The sequence below is a fragment of the Falco naumanni genome, chromosome 1, assembly GCF_017639655.2.
Source record: "Falco naumanni isolate bFalNau1 chromosome 1, bFalNau1.pat, whole genome shotgun sequence".
In the NCBI taxonomy this organism is placed as follows: domain Eukaryota; kingdom Metazoa; phylum Chordata; class Aves; order Falconiformes; family Falconidae; genus Falco; species Falco naumanni.
This window is the reverse complement of record NC_054054.1, coordinates 108,245,792-108,263,405: the sequence shown is the minus strand read 5'-3', so window position 1 is coordinate 108,263,405 and position 17,614 is coordinate 108,245,792. Positions and strand designations below refer to the sequence as shown.

The 17,614-nt window shown below is 46.7% G+C and overlaps 2 protein-coding genes across 5 annotated transcripts in view; one reads left to right on the top strand and one right to left on the bottom strand.

Annotated features, from left to right (window-relative positions):
* Positions 1–10,119: 10,119 nt before the first annotated feature.
* TIMM22 (translocase of inner mitochondrial membrane 22) lies at positions 10,120–13,878 on the top strand. Its single transcript, XM_040617026.1, has 4 exons — positions 10,120–10,409; positions 10,880–11,076; positions 12,110–12,182; positions 13,276–13,878. The coding sequence occupies exons 1-4, from the start codon at positions 10,181–10,183 to the stop codon at positions 13,350–13,352; spliced, it is 576 nt and encodes a 191-aa protein (XP_040472960.1). The 5' UTR covers positions 10,120–10,180; the 3' UTR covers positions 13,353–13,878.
* A 1,198-nt stretch (positions 13,879–15,076) lies between these two features.
* The window catches only part of ABR (ABR activator of RhoGEF and GTPase), a 41,577-nt gene continuing 39,039 nt past the window's right edge, over positions 15,077–17,614 (bottom strand). For all 4 annotated transcript variants that reach the window (XM_040616990.1, XM_040617000.1, XM_040617008.1 and 1 more), the window contains one exon: positions 15,077–17,525. In XM_040616990.1, coding sequence (XP_040472924.1) covers positions 17,436–17,525 — 90 coding nt within the window. In that variant the 3' untranslated portion in view covers positions 15,077–17,435. The remainder of the gene's footprint in view (positions 17,526–17,614) is intronic.

The window sequence follows — 17,614 nt, the reverse complement described above, 5'->3', positions numbered from 1 at the left end:
CCAGCGGACGGACTGCAAGTCACTCCCTCTGCTTTGATTATGGGCCACCTTCAAAACTGAACAGATACAGCTGAAAGATACTGACTCACGCAAACAGCTGCACATCCCTGGACCCTGAACTCTTAAATGTGAGGGACATCACCTTGCTGAAAAGCTTCATTGTCTGAAGAAAACACACACACTTTTTGGACTGCAGTGCACTGTCTCTTTGCCATTGGCAGTGCGTTCATATAGGGTCATCAGTGGGAGAGCAGTGTTGTCAGCTCAGCAGGTTTTCCTATCCTTCAGCCAAAAGAAATAAAGAACTGAAATGAGGGGAGTGAGGAGGGGACATGCGTTACTATATTTCCTTCGCAACAGTATTTTTAGCTTTGATAAATATAACTTAACCAAAACTTAAAAATGAAAATGCTTGGACATAAGGAGACGGTCACAGCATTTACATGCTTCAGCTTTGGTAGACTGACTGGAATAGTGAAATACAATTTTCCCAAACCCAACAAGACCAGACAGTACATTTGTTTATTTAGAGGTTTTCTGGGAGCACTTACTACTATAATTATCTGATCTCTTTACTTAGACCAAAGAATTAATCAGCACAAAACCTTTAGAATTGAAAAATTGTCTTTCTGTTTAATGAACAAAGAGCCCAGAAGCAGACAGCTAAAACAAGCTGGCCACACTCATAAAGAAAGCCTGTGGCTTGTCCAGGGCTTTAACCATAATTACTTTCACACAGCCAGGATGAGAAAACAATTTCAAGTAGTGATATAAACTTTTTTAAAAGATTCTGCCAGGTTCTCACCCAGCTGGTAAATTTGGTTGACAGACAAAATTACAGTGAGCATATTGTTTGCATGCTGTTCAATGCACTAGCTCCCACGACTCTGCAACAAGGTATGTGAGAGTAAGACCAAACCCCGCAAATCAATACACCTTTAAAACACTGCATTTGAGGAATTTAAATGTTTTATGTTGCGACCTGCACTGCCTGTGCAATTTTACAAGAACTAATATGGACAAGACAACTTAATGGAATGGGCAAAGGGCAGAATTTCTAGTGGCATAGCTCATTTGAGAAGCAAATGCACAGAAAGAGTGTGGAAAACAAGGTTCACACAAGGAACCTCGTTTTGCCTTTACAGATATTTATGCTATATTTAACTGATCTTGTGCATGAAACAATCTTAATTACAAAGGAGAGAAATTCCATAAACAAGGCTATTATGTCAATAACAATGTCTTTTTAAAGTAAGTCTCTAATTCAGTTATAAAGCTTGGAACTGTCTGGAGTTATAAAACCAAAAGTAATTACAAAGGAAAGTCTGCATCAGAATGTGGGTATTAGTGGAGTCAGGCCATGGCTCTAGGACAGCATTTACTCCAACACTTTCTTCCTTTTTGTACATAACTGATACAAGCTTCTTTATTTTCTCAGTTCCCTTACAGATGTCAGGAAGTTCAAGCAGCTAGTGGACGTTTGCAGAATGAATCATGGGACACAGACACCACTTTCCATTTTGACAAAAATAACTGCTATTCAGTTAACAAGATGATGCTGATCAAACGGGAGGATATAAAGAGTGAACTCCTGCAACTGTTGCCAAAAAGGCTCTGCCAGCGCAAGAAAGCTGTGTGTGCTGACTTGAAGAACTCAAATTTCCCTCCCCCCCACGCCCCCAATCCTCTTCCTAAGAGATTATTACACAGTTTCATGTCCCCACTCACATACCTGAGGGGCTCAGCCTGTGGAATGGCTGCCAGCTTTGACCTGCAACTAGAGAAAATATTTGTTGCTGGAAGAGAAGAGAATAATTAAAATTCGAAAAAAGGCAGATAAGTTTTATGGAACATGGAGTACTATAGGAGACAAGAAAAACAGCTTCCTCCAGTGCCTATTGCCAGAATTTCAAGAGACCAGACAACAACTTTAAAATTTCCAAGGGAACAGCCACTAAGTGAAAAATAGAATTAGGAAACTGCCTGTTTCAAAAGTAAGTCTGTAAGAAGTGCCAGCATTTTTCAGCATTTCCGTCATTTCCGAGTAGAACACTTAAGAGTTAAGTCATCTATCTACAAAAAAAAAAAAAAAAGGCAACCCACAGAAAAAGGCAAAATGAGGAAGAAAATCTCTGTGGTTAAGGAATATTCATTGTATTTCATGTTTAAATAAAAATCTCTGATCACTTTTGCACACACTCATCCAGTTTATTTTTCTCTGTTTATAAATGTCTGCACTTTCTTAGGCATCGGAGGCAGCAACAAACCAAGGATAGCTTTACTGCAGTCACCTTTCTATTCAACATGCAGCTAAACCTAAATATGCAAAAAAGTCAATACTCCGTGTTCTTCCCTAAAAAGGCAAGATAAGACTTTTCATGGTTTTTTTATTTAGCTGAATTTTTTTATTTCCATGACTGAGTGAAAGACTTAGGCGAAAGGGAGTATCTCTATTCCTCATTATTCTTCACAGTTAGTTTTCTGATATATAGGTTATAACATGGCATTCATTAACAATTCATAGTGAATTACCATATTCAAGTAGCACAGCAAGTTTTTACTACCTACACAGGCAAAACACTGCACAACCCTTACTCGCTCCCTTTGCTTATTGTCCAAAAGGGATCAATGATAGAAAAGCTTGCATTTTATCGCCTAACGGGAAAGGAATTACAACAGGTACCCATTAGAAACACTAAGGAACCTTGAAAAGAAAACCATTTCATTAAATTTTTGCTGATCACTGTCAATGGAGAGCTGGACAGGAAAATTAAGGACTGGAAAAGTTGTGTGCTGGAGGCTGCCTTAGAATTCAAAAACCCCAAAGGGATGGTGGAGGAATGCCCCATTGCTTTGAACTTCTAGGTACGTTTCAGGGTGATGCAGTTAAAAGACCCAAGTTGTCAGCTTTGTTTCAGAGGGCCTTGCACTAGAACTGCTGACAGCCCCTGAATGGAAGCAGAACTGCAGGGTATGCCTAGATGCACAGAGTGCATCACAGGGAGCCCAGCAGCAACAAAAACTAGGACAAATTAACAGAAAACTGATGAAGCACAAGGAGTTCAAGTCCCAGGAGACAAACAAGCCCTCTAATGTAGATCAGGATTTCAGAAAAAGCACTATTGGTAATGTTTGACTCCCCTTATAGCAATGTCTTAGAGTTTCCATCTTGTTCTTACCATCTGCATCTTTTACAGATTACTTCAACAGAATCAGCTAATCGTTGCAGTAGCTTAATAACTCATCTGGTTATTATCAAGGTAGGGAAGCAAAGGCACCTAAATTCCTGACCAAGTAACATAAGCTAGTAAGAATCTACAGTGCTCACTGATTTTAGTGCCCATATAGTAAGCCAGCAGTTCTGCGAAAGACACACATACCATATCACATAGGCACCCAGAACCAGAGCATGAAAGTTTGGTGTTGGTGACTTAATCAAATCCAGAAAAAAAAGGAGAATCTAAATTAAAGTTTAGCAATCCCTTGCTTCCAGACAGCTGGTTTGTTCATACATTTCTTTTTGCTGTTTAAACTTCTAAATCAACTTCTCACAATTGTGAAATTTAACCATGTAACTGAAATTTGAATTATGCACAGACCAAGATCCTCCCAGTGTTAACCACAGTGTTACAGAATAACTATTAAGAAACAGGCAGTGGTATAATGCAAGCAAATTCCATTTTGAGATCCAGGTTCTGCTTTCAAGATTTCTTATGAAAATTATTTCCTTGGATATCTTTGTTAGTAATCACAATTACTTCAGATTTTAAACCCTCAGTCCAAATGTGGCACACAATAGACATTATAACTAAAGTCAATTTGAGTATTATCAAGCTCAGCAAAAAAGGTCTCAGTATGTGGATCATGTTGCCTACGAGGCAGGTAAGGACAAACATCAGCACTTCGTCAGCATGAACTCATCGTCCAGACAGGCAGAACTCTTTCCATCACAGAGGTGCACAGCACCACTCACTGTCATGTCAGCTGTACACACACACACAGAAAGTGAATGCAAACTGCACCTCCCCTCAAGGCCCATAAGCTCAGCCTCCCAGAACAGCCCATTACACAAATGGAAGCCTCCCTTACCGAAAGGTGGAAGGCCTAAGTGCCAAAAGCAGCGGGCATGGCTAATGAAGTGGGAGAGCAGCAGAAATAGGTGCTCAGCTTTCCAGGTCTTTACGAAAGCAAGTGATAATTTAAATTCTCCAGCAGATACTAGAATAGGAGTGTAATGAAGCAAAAGAACAGACTGCATGAAAATTAAGTATCCTATGGAGTTTGTGACCTGTTTACCATAAGTAAATAAATGAAAGCAAAACCACCCCCTGAGGTGACAGAGTTAGCATGAGGGACATTAGTGAACCTGTCACACGGAGAAGCACATAGAAACAACTGTCATTACAGAGCAAAAGAGGATAGGCTGGCCAGGCAACAGGGACTTGGGAAAGAAAGCAGATGCCAGAGAAGGAAAGGGGAAGATTAGGAAATCCAGGACAGCAGGAAAGTCACTCAGGGCACTGCCCAACACACACTGGCACACAGCAGCTGAAGGCCTTGAGCAAAAAAGTAGCAGTTTGGGAATACAGAGAAACGAGAAGAACACACACAAGCCAGCTCAATTTTTTCTGCTCCACACTGAATCACTCAGCAACTCTGCCTGCTCCTGTGGCAAGTGGAATACCACAATTCTGCATTCTTCGTTAGAATGAATTAGTTCACTTGTTGAGAGTATCAAAAGAAAGGCTAAGCGCTGGCTCAGTCGAGGAAAGCGACATTTCCCTACTCCTGCAGGAGCCTGCTGGTGAAGGCATGCTCTCCAGGGGGAGCTGGGCCAGTCCCTGCCCGGGTTAACTGTCCTCTATCCTCTGATTTGGAGACAGACTCCAGGATCAGTCTTACTCATTTCAGTGCTATTAATATTCACTGTTATGAAAAATAAATAGGTTATTTTTTTCCTCTTCGATATTGCGTGTGATCTCATTGAAACCATGAAAACAACAGCCTAAGCATTTTGCCCTGTGTATCTCAGGGAGCTAGAAGCCTTCTACCAGCACGAAACTCTTACAGCAGTTACCATGGTGATACTGGTAATAGATACTTAAAGGCAGCTCACTCATCATCACATCTATTAGATATTAGGAGGCTTTAGTAAGAAAGCCACAAGAAGCTTGAAACCAGGGAACCTACCAGGCTTAGTGATGGTATAAGTGGACAAGAAATGTATGGAGAGGGATCTGCTTATACCAACATTTAGCTGGACACAAAGGACTCCTGTTCAAATCTGAAATGGCACTGAAGCTCAAGAATAAGCTATTTTTAGTTAGGTATTTTAAAATTGGTTTGAAAGCCTCATTTCAATAGTAGTAGCTTTATAAATCCTTTCAGAGTAGTCATTGCCAGAAGTATAATAAAAAGCTGTGCTGCTGCTCACACCCCACCAGGCTGCTCGAAATTCCCAGGCCTGCCAACATCAGCTGGAGGGGGTTCCTCCAACAGAGAAACACCAGTGGCAGCTGCAGAAAATGCTGCTCTCTGCACCCACCCCGCTGTCCTGACATCAGAGAACCATGAGCCCCATTCCTGCAATGCAGCCACAAACAGCCCTTGCCTCCTCACCTGGAGAGTTGGGCAGCCTAAGGAATAGTGTCACACTGCTTTTTAGACTTCATTATGCAGTGAGGCAACTTGAATCTGGATAAACATGAAGCTCACCAAGTTGAAGAGGTATCTTTGGTCATATAAATGTTAAATAATTTATTTTTTTTATGTTCTAGCCTGTAGTGTTCCAGTCCACTGGAATGTAACGAAGAGAATCTGCAGAATCAGATCTCTAGATATGAAGCCACGTCACCAAGTTGGCTAAGCCTATTTAATAGTCATCAAACTGAGATTTCCTTTCTCTTTTTGCTGCATATTTCCATGACAACTTCCCTCCAGTATCAGCTTCTTTATATTGGAAAGGTCTCTCAAAAGAGAATTTAGGCTTCTATAGCAACAGCTGAAATCCCTGGGAGATGATGATGTCTGAAACTTTATACAGCTCTTTTTTTAGACCATGAGTTACAACACAAGTGCATTTTGAATTTCATAAGTAAAAATAAAAGTATGTGTAACATTATGGAAATTGTGAAGAGGAGTAACTTGCTGAAGTGGGACAAAAAGAAACCACCTTACTTTCAAAAAGGACATGCACTTTGAGATATAAAATGTTAAAGAGAGCAGACAGGATCACACAATCATATTCAAAACCCACATCCTGCTCCTTCTGAGTTACAGAAGAGTCACAAGGAACAAGTCTGCTGATCCTAAAACGAGATTTTATTGAAATATCTCTCTGCAGTCTATCTTACATTGACACACAAAAATAATTAGTGTCAGGATGCCTTTTCAGTTTTAACTCCCATATACCTGCCATTCAGCCACAATCTAACCTTTTTCCAGGACTTCAGCTGTTTGCCATCATAGTGACAGCATTTGCCAACATGGAAAGCCTTGCTACCTCAAAAGAAAAAAGCAACTGCACTCTCAAACAAATAAATTGGTTAAACTCACATAAGCCAAGGGAAGTACAGAATTAAAGCAACTTTCCTTCACTAAATTTAGGTATATTTCACCAAGCATTTTACTTCTTCAATGCCCTTTAAAAAAAAAAACACAAAAAAATAAAACCCAAAAGACACCCACCCACCCCCCATGCACAACCTAAATGAGGAAGAAAGCATCAGACTTAATATATAGATGGGAAGACTACAGAATGGAAACAGGAGGTATTGCTGCCAGAATCTGAGCTCAGCAGGCTCTAGCACGCTTCCTTTTGTAACCACTAGAAACCTCTTTGCTACACAAGAGAAGGTCAGCAGCCTGACCAACTGCAAAGCAGCCATACTTTCTTCTGCTTGTGGTGTGACTGAAAGCTCTTCCCTTTTTTTGTGAAAATATCCATTAATTCATCTCCTCTTCCTCTCATTCCCCTAGCTCATCATAGTTCTGCTAAAGGGAAAAAGGTGCAGACAGGTAGACATGAGTGAAAAAGAATGGATTTAATCTGATTATTGTTGACTTCCACGTTCAGCCGCTTCCTGCCCATTTAGATAACTTCAGAAGACACTGAATGGAAGTTTTACAAGAAGAAGTTGAGTGCTATGAAATTACTTATTTTTTTTTTAGATAGTAATGCCAGAAATGACAGCCAAAGCCTATTCAAAACCTGGGAGTTCTACAACTAAGACGCATATGCAAAAACAGGATTCAGACAAAATCCCATTATTTCCAAGGTTTATCTTTCTTGTCTGGAGGAGAATATTGAAGCATGGGAGAAAGTCCGAGTCACTGTAAAGGTCAGGTGAAACACAATTATTTAATATCCAGTTGTGCTGCCCTCTGCTGAAACAGACGCTGAGCATTCCATCCACTGCAGGCTGTAGAAAAACTCATGACCATCTGCACATAACGGTGGTACCACACAGGAAAGAGGCACACTCACACTGAACAAAAACGTTTCATCTGAGACTAGGCAAAGTTAAAAATAACCTCAGCTCTTATACTGGACTTAACAAGCCTAAGATGAAAGTGTTATTCCAGTGACAGCATTCAGACAGTAAGAGCCTGGTAAAGGACCAGGATCAAAATCACTGGCTGCAAACATCTGCAATAGCAAAGGTTCACAGGTTTATAAAAAAGAAACAGCAGAAAGTTTCATTTGAACAACTTATTTATCAAAGAGGTGTTGAACTTTCAAATGCTTTCTCCAAGCCTTAGTCCTCCATCCGATTTCAGTCACATGAAAAGTCTGTTCAGGCAGATGAGATTATTCAAATACTCAAGCACGTGTATTTTTTTGTATGTAAAACACAGAACAGCATAAGCTGGGAAAGGAGAAAGCTATTTAAATACCTAAGAGGAGAATACAACATACACATATTTATATGTGCAAATATTTATAAATAAGTCTAAGTATTTTATATAATTATATCTACAAAACGTTTATAGAATCATTATATTTACAAACAGTAACCCAGCATTTTCTCCAAAACGTGGGAACAGACAAAAGAAAGTCAAAACAACATTCCAGCTATACACGTAAACTCTCGGTGCTCAGATTCCAAATCCAACCTATCTTTTCTCCCTTCATGCCTTTGGTAAATAGGCTTTGCAGTGTGACTTCAAGATCAGCCCAACTAGGTTATTTTGGATCAAGGAGAAGATTGAAATCTGAAGTTCAGTGCTCCTTAGGGAGATCAGCCTGCCAGCAACCTTCTCTACCTTGTAAAAATACTGTTTCAGTAGATTTTAACAGGATGCTTTTCACTATTTCTGACCTTAAAAAAAAAAAAAAAAAAAAAAAAAGAAAGAAAGAAAGGAAAGCAAATAACAAACAAAAAAAGTGGAAAGGGAGGAGCACTGGGCTGGTGGACCCTGTTGGTCCTGCCAGTAGAGGGCAGTGGAAATTAAGAGGAAAGTTGTTGAAAAGGAACTTGATATAATGAAATATTTGAAGCGGTAAAACCATCAAGTTAAATCGTTATTTGAACCTAGCTATCCAGTCCTAAACGAAGACATAAGTCAAAGTGCAACGGATAACAAAAAGAAAGAAAATTTATTACTCTGGGATCCCTAATGAGTTGCGTTTCAGAGTGTCCAGAATGTTTCAGACTTAAATGCATTCTTTAACTGAAAACTATTTAAAAGATTTAATAATTCTTTTTATTTAGATACACTACTTTGAAGCATTCCATTGAAACTATCACAGCTATCACTCAGGGGTTTAAAAACCTGTCAGTAACTTTTGTAATTCAAATAGAAAAACATCCACAAAGAAGTCAAGAAAGCTATGTTTAAGACATACCTATCTTCACTTGTTCTGATCTGAACACATGTTCTCATCCACAAGAACAAGAAAGTAAAACAGGCTCAGCAAAATGCAACACGAACAAATCACACAGATTTTTAATGCGCACAGCACCTTATTTACCAAAACACCACCAAACACAACATTTCCCACCTCGCTACCTAACAGGACAAGCTTCCAAGAGCCAAGGTTTCCATATGATTTGACATGACCTAAGTTTGAATTTTGCGATGGTGAGGCAAATCTTGATTATTCTCTAAGCCCTTTTGAGATACCGAAGTCCTGAAGCCAAATTACCGCTTTACAGCGGAGGCTGCCGGGGTTTCCTCAGAAAGGCTACCCGCGGTGGCCCGATGCTCTGGCGTTTTCACCGAGCCTGTGGAAAACCTGGGAGAGCGGAGACACCTTTCCAGAGCTCAGGCGCGGAGCCCTCCGGCCGAGGGGCCGCCAGCCGCCTCAGCTCACCTCAGCGGGCGCTTGGCGGCTGCGGAGGGAAACCGCCGCCTGCCCGGGCTCCCGCCCGCCGGTGCGGCCGGCGGCGCCTCAGGTGAACCGCAGCGCCGAGCCCCCTCCGCGGGCCCCGGGCCCCGGCAACGGCTTCGGCGCCCACCCCGGGCTCCGCCGGGACCCGCCGCCTTCACCGGGGGGCTGCCCGCGTCCCGCCCGCCGGAGCGAATGCGCGGGAGGGGCTGCAACCGCCCGCCCCACCGCGGGACCTGTTGCCCCCAGACAGCGGCGCCGCCAGAAGTCAGTCAGGGGGCGAACGGCGGGGGGACGGCGCGAACGCCGCGGTACCTCAGAGCTTCCCGCCCCCGCCCAGCACCTCAGCCAGGGCACGGGACCCGCTCCCGCACTGCGGCACCTCAGTTCTCAGCCAGCCTGGGGCTGCCCCGGGCGAGACCGCCGGCCTGCCCCACCGCAACCGGAGCCCGAGCCCCGCTCACCTGCTGCCGCCGCCGCCGCTCTCGAAGATGCTCCAGCAGCCGGAGCCCTCACCTCACCTGCAGCGGAGGCACCGGCCGCCAGGGGGCTGGCGCGCAGCGCGCCGGGAAATGTAGTCCCCCGCCGCCCCGGGAACTGCCAATCCCGTGAGACGCCGTGCCCGCTCCCCGCCGCGCGGAGTCTGCCGGGAGTTGTAGTTCTCTGTGAGGCGCTGCCGCGGGGCACGCCGGAATATGTAGTCACAGCGAGGCGCAGCGCGGCGGGCGCCGCCGCTCAGTGGGACTACAGCTCCCGTGAGACCCCGCGGCTACTGGGACCCGCGTTACCGGCGCCTCGAGTGGGCCGCGCCGCGGGGCCGGCCGGGCGGCGGGTGTGTGAGGCCCAGTCATGGCGGCGGTGCCGCCGTCCTCCGCTGCGGGCGGCCCGGAGCCTCCCCCGCCGCCGCTGCAGTACAGCCTGCTGCTGCAGCACCTGGTGGGCGAGCAGCGGCGGCCCCGCGCCTGGGACCCGGCTGCCCTCGGCGGCATCCCCAGCCCGCCCAAGAGCGAGGAGCAGAAGATGGTGGAGCGGGCCATGGAGAGCTGCGCCTTCAAGGCGGCGCTGGCCTGCGTGGGAGGTGCGGCGGGGGCGGCTGAGGGAGCCGGGGGAGGCTGGAGGGTCCGGGCGCTGAGGGGAAGCGGGGGCGGGGCAGCCGGCAGTGGAGGCCGTTAGGGAGCGGGGGGTGGGAGGGTCCTGTGGCGTCGGGAAAGGGGTAGATGGAGAAGCGGCTGCAGCACAGGGACCCCCGGGTTTAATTTTCCTGCCTCTGAGCCTCTTTCAGCGTCTGGCCCAGGTTGCAGAGCGGGATCTCTGCCTGCCTTGCAAAGGCAGAGGTGCTCCCAGCCTTTCCTCAGCACAGCACAGCACAGGCTGTCAGTGAGGACGGTGTCACCAACAGCGTCTGTGATACCAAGAGACGGACCGTCGTGCGGGCCCTTCCGTGTGGCAGCACTGACAGACAGTGGGAGCAGAGGTGTTCTGGTGGCTGTGGGGAACGTGCTGCTCAAATCCAGCCAAGGTTCATTGTATACTCTTTGTCTTTTACAGGATTTGTTCTGGGAGGTGCATTTGGTGTCTTCACAGCTGGCATTGACACTAACGTTGGGTTTGATCCCAAGGATCCCTATCGCACACCAACTGCAAAAGAGGTCCTCAAAGATATGGGGCAGCGAGGCATATCCTATGCAAAGAACTTTGCCATTGTGGGTGCCATGTTCTCCTGCACTGAATGTGTGGTAGAATCTGTGAGTAATAACTTCTTAGGCATTAAGAAATGTTTTCTTGTATACTTAATAATCTCTTTTACTAGATCCAAATAAGCACGTATATGCCCTTTATAAATGGGCAGAGGAATAGTTTGTTCTGTCTCTTGGCCATCAAAGCTTTTCAGCTTTGAGACACTTGTCTTCAGACCTGCTGGTTGCCAACACGATGAGCAGAGGTGTATGCAATAGCAAAGTCCTTCTTGGTTCAAGTCCTGAATGTATTGCCAAGTATAGGCATTTTTAAAACCCCAGGTACAAGTACTTGTTGCTACTTTAAAACATCAAACTGTGAGTTGCAACATGGTAATTTGAGCCTTTAAGAATTCCATACGCAGAAAGGGATCCTTTGATGGAAGTTCTTAAGTAACAGGCCTGTTTTCATCTTGCCCCTACAGCAAGAAGTGACCTTGTGCAGCTTAGTAGTAAATCTACCATTCATTTTCTTAAATAGGAAAATTAGCCTGTTACGAATTTGAGTACTGCCTTTTAATTGAAAGACACTATTATTTCTTAACTCATCTAGGAGAAGAGTGTTTCTGCTTGCACAATGGAGCAGAACAAGGAGTTCTCTGCACTGGTGAAAAAACAGCATGCTCTGGCTATAGAAATATAGTACATCTTTGTCAGCAGGGTGCTGTGGCTCCCGTCCGTGCTGAGAACCAGGCTTGGTGTTGCACTGATTTAGTTACAGTGCCTTTATAATCTCTGAGGTGGTGCTAGTGCACAGTGCTGTGTTTTGGGGGCTGTATGGGCTCACCTAAGAATCTTTGCCGTAACACTGCATTGCACCATATGGATTTGTCTTGCCTCTCCCGGTGACCTGTTCCTTCCTCTTCTCCTGGCCCTTCAAGTCTCATGTTTGAGAGTGCAGGGGGCCATCTGCTGAGAATAGAGGGAAAAACATCCTCAGCTGAGAAGGGGCTGGAAGATCATTCAGTCTTTTTTGGTATTAGTACAAATACTGAGTGTTTATTCTGTATTTACTTGTTGACTCTGATTTTTAATTCCATAGTATCGTGGAAAGTCGGACTGGAAGAATAGTGTTATTAGTGGCTGCATCACAGGAGGAGCAATTGGCTTCAGAGGTTGGTAGTGCCTGCTATGAGCTATTTCTGTGATAAGACTCTTAATTTGGTTACGCAGCATGTGGTGTTTTTAATGGAACACATGCTACAAATCTCTTTGCACGGGGTTATGGTGACATCAATATGAGAGTGCACTCCAGACTCGCAGAACTGTTCTTGCTATTGCTTTCCTGTCAGCTTGAAAGATATGTGTGGGTAGGAAAGGCTTGGTCATACAGGACAGTGAGATTGGAGGGAAATTAACAGAACTGACTTGAAAGAAAAATCAGGAAATGGTGTTAGCTATCCACACTCTTCTATGGTGTTGTGGGGAGGGAGCCAAAAATACATACTGAGCAACTCTCTGAAACTACAGCACTTGCGTTAACAGAGCTCTACTTATATATACTATTTCACTGGCAGTAACTGTTAATTTACACACTGTGTAAAATGCTTTCCTCCTTCCTCATGTATCAATTCAAACAGACAATTCTATTCAGCTGTAAAAGAGCTGGAGCACTGGGATTTTAGTCCAGCAGGCACAAGTGGGGACTTTGGGAAGCCTTGAGTGCTAACAACATCTGGAGAAAGCCCCAAGTAAGAAGAGATCTGCTCTGCACATGAGAAATATCAAACTTCTCTCACTTCTTCTTAAGAAAAAAAACTGTCCACAGAGCAGAAAAGAAAAGAAAGGGCTCTTGAAAGTGCTTCTAATTGAGCTTGTCAAGTTGTGTCTGTCCTGGACCTAACCCTCTTAGAGCTTTCAAAGCAGTAGCTGCTCTTGCTATCCCTCCCTAGTCCAACAGCAAAGCATCTTGCAGTGCTCAGATCAGAGCACACTGAAGTCAGCAGTGGCCACTGGTGTTTTCTTTTCTGTCCCTTGCAGGGAGACCTAGCGATGCAGTGCCCAGCCAGTGTGCCATGCTAGTCCAGCTGTGGTACTTTTCAGTCCAGTGTGTGCCAGGTTGCCCCCCTCACCCTGGGCAGTGGTAGTGCCAGTGTTCCCTGGTAGCGGACTGCCAGGTTCCTGCAGGTGTAAGAGTATGCTAGTTACTGGGAAGAAAAATATCTTTCCTATTTTGTCTCATTCTTTCCCACTCTTATTGCATTGCAGCTGGTTTGAAGGCAGGGGTCATCGGCTGTGGTGGATTTGCCGCTTTCTCCGCTGCAATTGATTACTATCTACGGTAACAGCAGGATCCTGTGGGAGCAAGTTTCCCTTTTGTTCCAACACTGCTGCATCACAGCAGAAGAACCATCAGGCTTACCTTTCTACTGCCTTTGGAGTCCTGATCAGTGCAAGCTGGATGGTGTTGGCCACTTTTCCCGAATGACTAACAATACTCTGGCTCTGAGCCCCGGCATGCTGCTTCAGGCAGACTTGCGGGAGTATGCGAGGATGGAGCCAGGCACAGTGAGCAGTATCTCCAGGACGGATCAGCTGACTCTCAGTTTCCAGGAAACAAGCCTGGACCTGGAGCTTTTTCGATCCTTTGTGTCTGATTTTGATTAAGTCTGTTGCTAGCATCAAAAGAGGCCAGAGGACAATCTTCAAAAAGAAACTCAGTGATTTAGGTTACCGTGTATTTGAATGTGCTGCAAGTGTTTTAACAGTTACCAGTTTGCAGCTTGCTACTCTGTTGGGGAGAGGTAAGACCCTGTGGAGAAATAAGTTTGTTCCAGGCTTTTCTTAAAATACCAGCTGAAGACAAACCACCATCTGTACAACTTGTCTTATTTCAAGTACAGAGATGAGAGCCAGCTTTCTATACCATGTCTTAAAGGGAAAAGCAAAAAGGAATCTTTAGCCTTAGAACCGTGTGGTTACTGGCAGATGAACAAAACAGTTTAAGGGGAAAAAAAGAGGTTGCTGCAGAAGTATAATCCTCTGTAGCCGCTTGGCTAGCCTGATTTAACCTCTCTGTGGGAGTACCAATAATCTTGCTACTGCTTTAACTGCCACAGGCTCACACTATTAGTTCCAGCAGTTTGATAGTGAGACTAGAAAGCAGAGTCGTAAGAGTAAAACACTGTTAAGACAACTGGGCTTCGCTTAGCACAGTCTGTTTCCCATCACGTCCCTGTACCACCTTTGAGCACTCCAGTGCTACACTGGGGGACGTGAAGTGTTTTTTCTGCATTAACTTTGGTACTGAAGTCAAAACATCTGTTCATTAGCTCAAGGAGTTGCTCCCTTTTTGATTTGCATTAAAATTAGCCCTCTCGCATTTCTAACCAAGCTCTGTTCTCAGACCTCAGGGGGTAAGTTTTCTACTCAGGATACTTTAGGTTGATTGTAACTTTCATTGAACCACTTCATAAGGGCAAACACCCACCCTCATCTTTCTGAGGCAGTGGGATTTCTGGTTCAGTGCAGACACCTGATAGGGGTTCTCTCACCCTCTTCCTCTCCTTTGCATCCACAGTTTGACATCCCAGAATGGTGACAGACCTTGCTTACCTGGAAGAGCAACACTAGCAGGGTGGTTTGGCTGGTACAGTGGTCAGCGGTCGGTTCGGAGGCATATCGTCTCCCGTTCCCACATGGGAAGAAGTGGGGAGACAGCACCATGTGATCTATCAGATGAGGTTTCCAGATCGCCTGATGTCCCTCGCTGTGCCTGTTCAGTATCCTCAGGCCAGAAGCTGTGCAAGTCAGCTGAATTTTAAGCTTGAGTAATTCTGGGCTGATTAAACAGGCTGGCTCCAGACTGTCCAGGTTTTTTTCCCTCCAGAATGTACTGAAATGCAAGGATGTAGCCCAAACCATAAGATGTCTCTTAAAAGATTGCCTGGCACAATGCCTGTGCTTATACCACTGGCTTAAAGTGCAGCTAGCAAGATTTCCACGACAGAAAGAGAAGCAGCTGTGATGCCAAGGTGATCAGTTAGTGCAAACAGCAACACTACAGGGCTCCTTTTGTGCAAATGTTGGGGCTTTGCATTTTTATTAACATTTTTTTTTCTCCTCACATGTTTTACAGCGATTTAAAGTTCATAATCTACAGAAATTGAAACAGAACACAAACAAAAATATATCCTTAACAACTTTTGAAAGTCAAATATTAATTAACAGTTCTATTCTACCTGTAGCTGCAAGAGTCCACCCCCCCCTCTTTTTCTTCCTGTAGGGACAAGCAAAAGCCAGTCAATGGGGACGGCCGCAGCCCGTTGTGCCGGGCCTGTGTGGACCAGGCCTCCAGCCACTGTCGTGGGGGGCGGGGGGGGCAGGAATTTGGCTGTACAGAGTCTCCATCTGGAATGACAGTATCATGGACAGAGACTTGGACACATGTAACAAATCAGACACACACAGGGATCCATTGTGCAGTCAGATCTAAAACTCGGCCTCCTTACTGGGTCCAGGGCCAAGACAGACGCCTGGTTATTTTCTGCAATGCTGTTTCCCTTCTGTTTAGCTGGTAGTCAAGAGGAGCAGGGTCTGGAGTGTGAGCCCTTCGGAGGGGGACTGACAGACCTCCCCTCCTTTAGTTGCTTTGCTGGTGCAGGGCCGGCAGGTGCTGCCTTCCCCAGGGAGGTGGGCTCAGGACATACCTGGTGCCTCAGTGGCAGGCGGCTGGGCTCTACCTGGAACAGTCTGTTAGTCAGGAGGGTAAAGGCAACGCCACTGTGAGCAGGGATACGCTTGGTCACTTGTCATCCATCTCCATTTGGCACAGGAGAGCACAGGGCCAACACAATCGGGGAGGGGGGGGCTTTTCCCAGGAGAACACAAGACTCGGCTCACAGAGCGAAAGGTTTTGTGTCCCAACAGGTAACTGCACCTACCTGTGAGTGTGGGAAGGTGGGGGACATACTGGGAGCCAGGCACTCGGGCAGCTGGAGCACAGCCTGGCAGCGAGCACAGGTATGCAGCCATCCTGCCTTGGGATGTGGTGTGACGACTCCAGCCATCAGCTCTGGGGAGTCAAGAACTGGAGCCACTAACTACAACAGCCCTGAGCTGGCTGGGCATGGCTAGCCCAGCAGCAGCTGCTTTGTGAGAAAGAAAGTGAAGCACTTCTGCCTTTGGTAGCGAGGGCCACAAAGGCTTTACTCCTCCCACCCCTCCGCACTGGTTTCCAGGCTGGGTGACTATCCAGCTGCCACAGAGCACTTGCCTCCAGCAACCTGGCTGGCGCTGAGGCAGGACCATGCGCTGCCTTTGGGGAAGGCCAAGGAGGGAGACAAAAAGCTCTCCGTTCCCGTGGCCATGGCAGGAACGCTGGTGCCCTGGCAAGCTCTGCCGCAGGGTGCAGCCAGCGTCGGCAATCCTTGCGGCAGTGCTGGGCTGGCAGGGGCATGCACGCCTTGCTACGGCAGAGATACTGGTGTAAGGAAATGGCAGGGACCCCATTCCCCGCACTGCTAGGGCTTGTTGGGGAAATTGTGGGATCCACACGCCCTGATGGGACCCCATTGGTGCCAGAGCACAGATCTGGGGTCAGCCCCTGGCAGAAGCAGCAGATCTGCCCAGCTGGCTGTCCCTCAAGCCTGCCACGGATGGAGACCAGCATAGCACCCCTCGCTCCAGCTCTGTGTGATGGGTTACCCCAAAACGCTACTTGGAGGCGAGATACAGCGAGGGACGTAACCGTCACGCTACACGCGCACAGGCAAAGCACAGGATAAGGGCTGTAGAGAGGACTGGCCTGAAAGCATCCAGAAGAGACGTGACGAGGAGGAAGCAGCACCCCGTTCCTCTGCTCTCACGGTCGCAGGTTTGCTCGGGCCAGAGCGGGATCCAGGCACAGGGTCCAACACTTGCGCAGGCAGCAAGCCAAAGCAGAGCTGGTCATCACCGTCACCAGGGAGGGAAGCCCACAAGCTCCCAGCCTCTGGAGCGAGCCAGTGCTGCACATGCAGGCATGGGGCAGGGAGCTGGGCAGCGAAACAGGCACTCGTGGGACGCTGCAGGCTTCGAGCTGGGCGAGACAAGGGGTGCCTGGTAGGAGTGAGCCGGCACAAAGGAGTCCAGGAGAAAATGAGCCAAGGAGGAAGCCTGCGTCCGCAGCCCTTGTCAGTCACTACCTCTTCCGTTGAACAAATATACATAAAAACAATTCTTGAACACAAGAAGGTACATAAGACACGACTACTTTACAGAGAGGCACGGCGCCTGGGGTGGGACCGGGCCACAGGTACACGATTGTACAGGAGCTGTGGGCAGCACCGTCCTGGGTCCAGGCCGGTCTCCCTGGGGGGCTGTGATCCAGTCCGTGTTCCCCAGCAGGGAGCTGGGAGTGTTTGCAGCTGGTGCCTTCTCCCTGCAGGCTACACGTCCGTGGAGAAGTAAAGTGTGTTGCGTTTCAGCTCAGTGAAGGAGATGGGAGGATGCTGCAAGTAGTAGAGAAGGACCTGGACCTGTAGCAGGCAAATGGGGGGCGTTAGGCCAGAAAGGGGCAGAGCTGCCACCTCCCAGCTTGTCCCTGTGGAGCCACATCCAGCAGAGA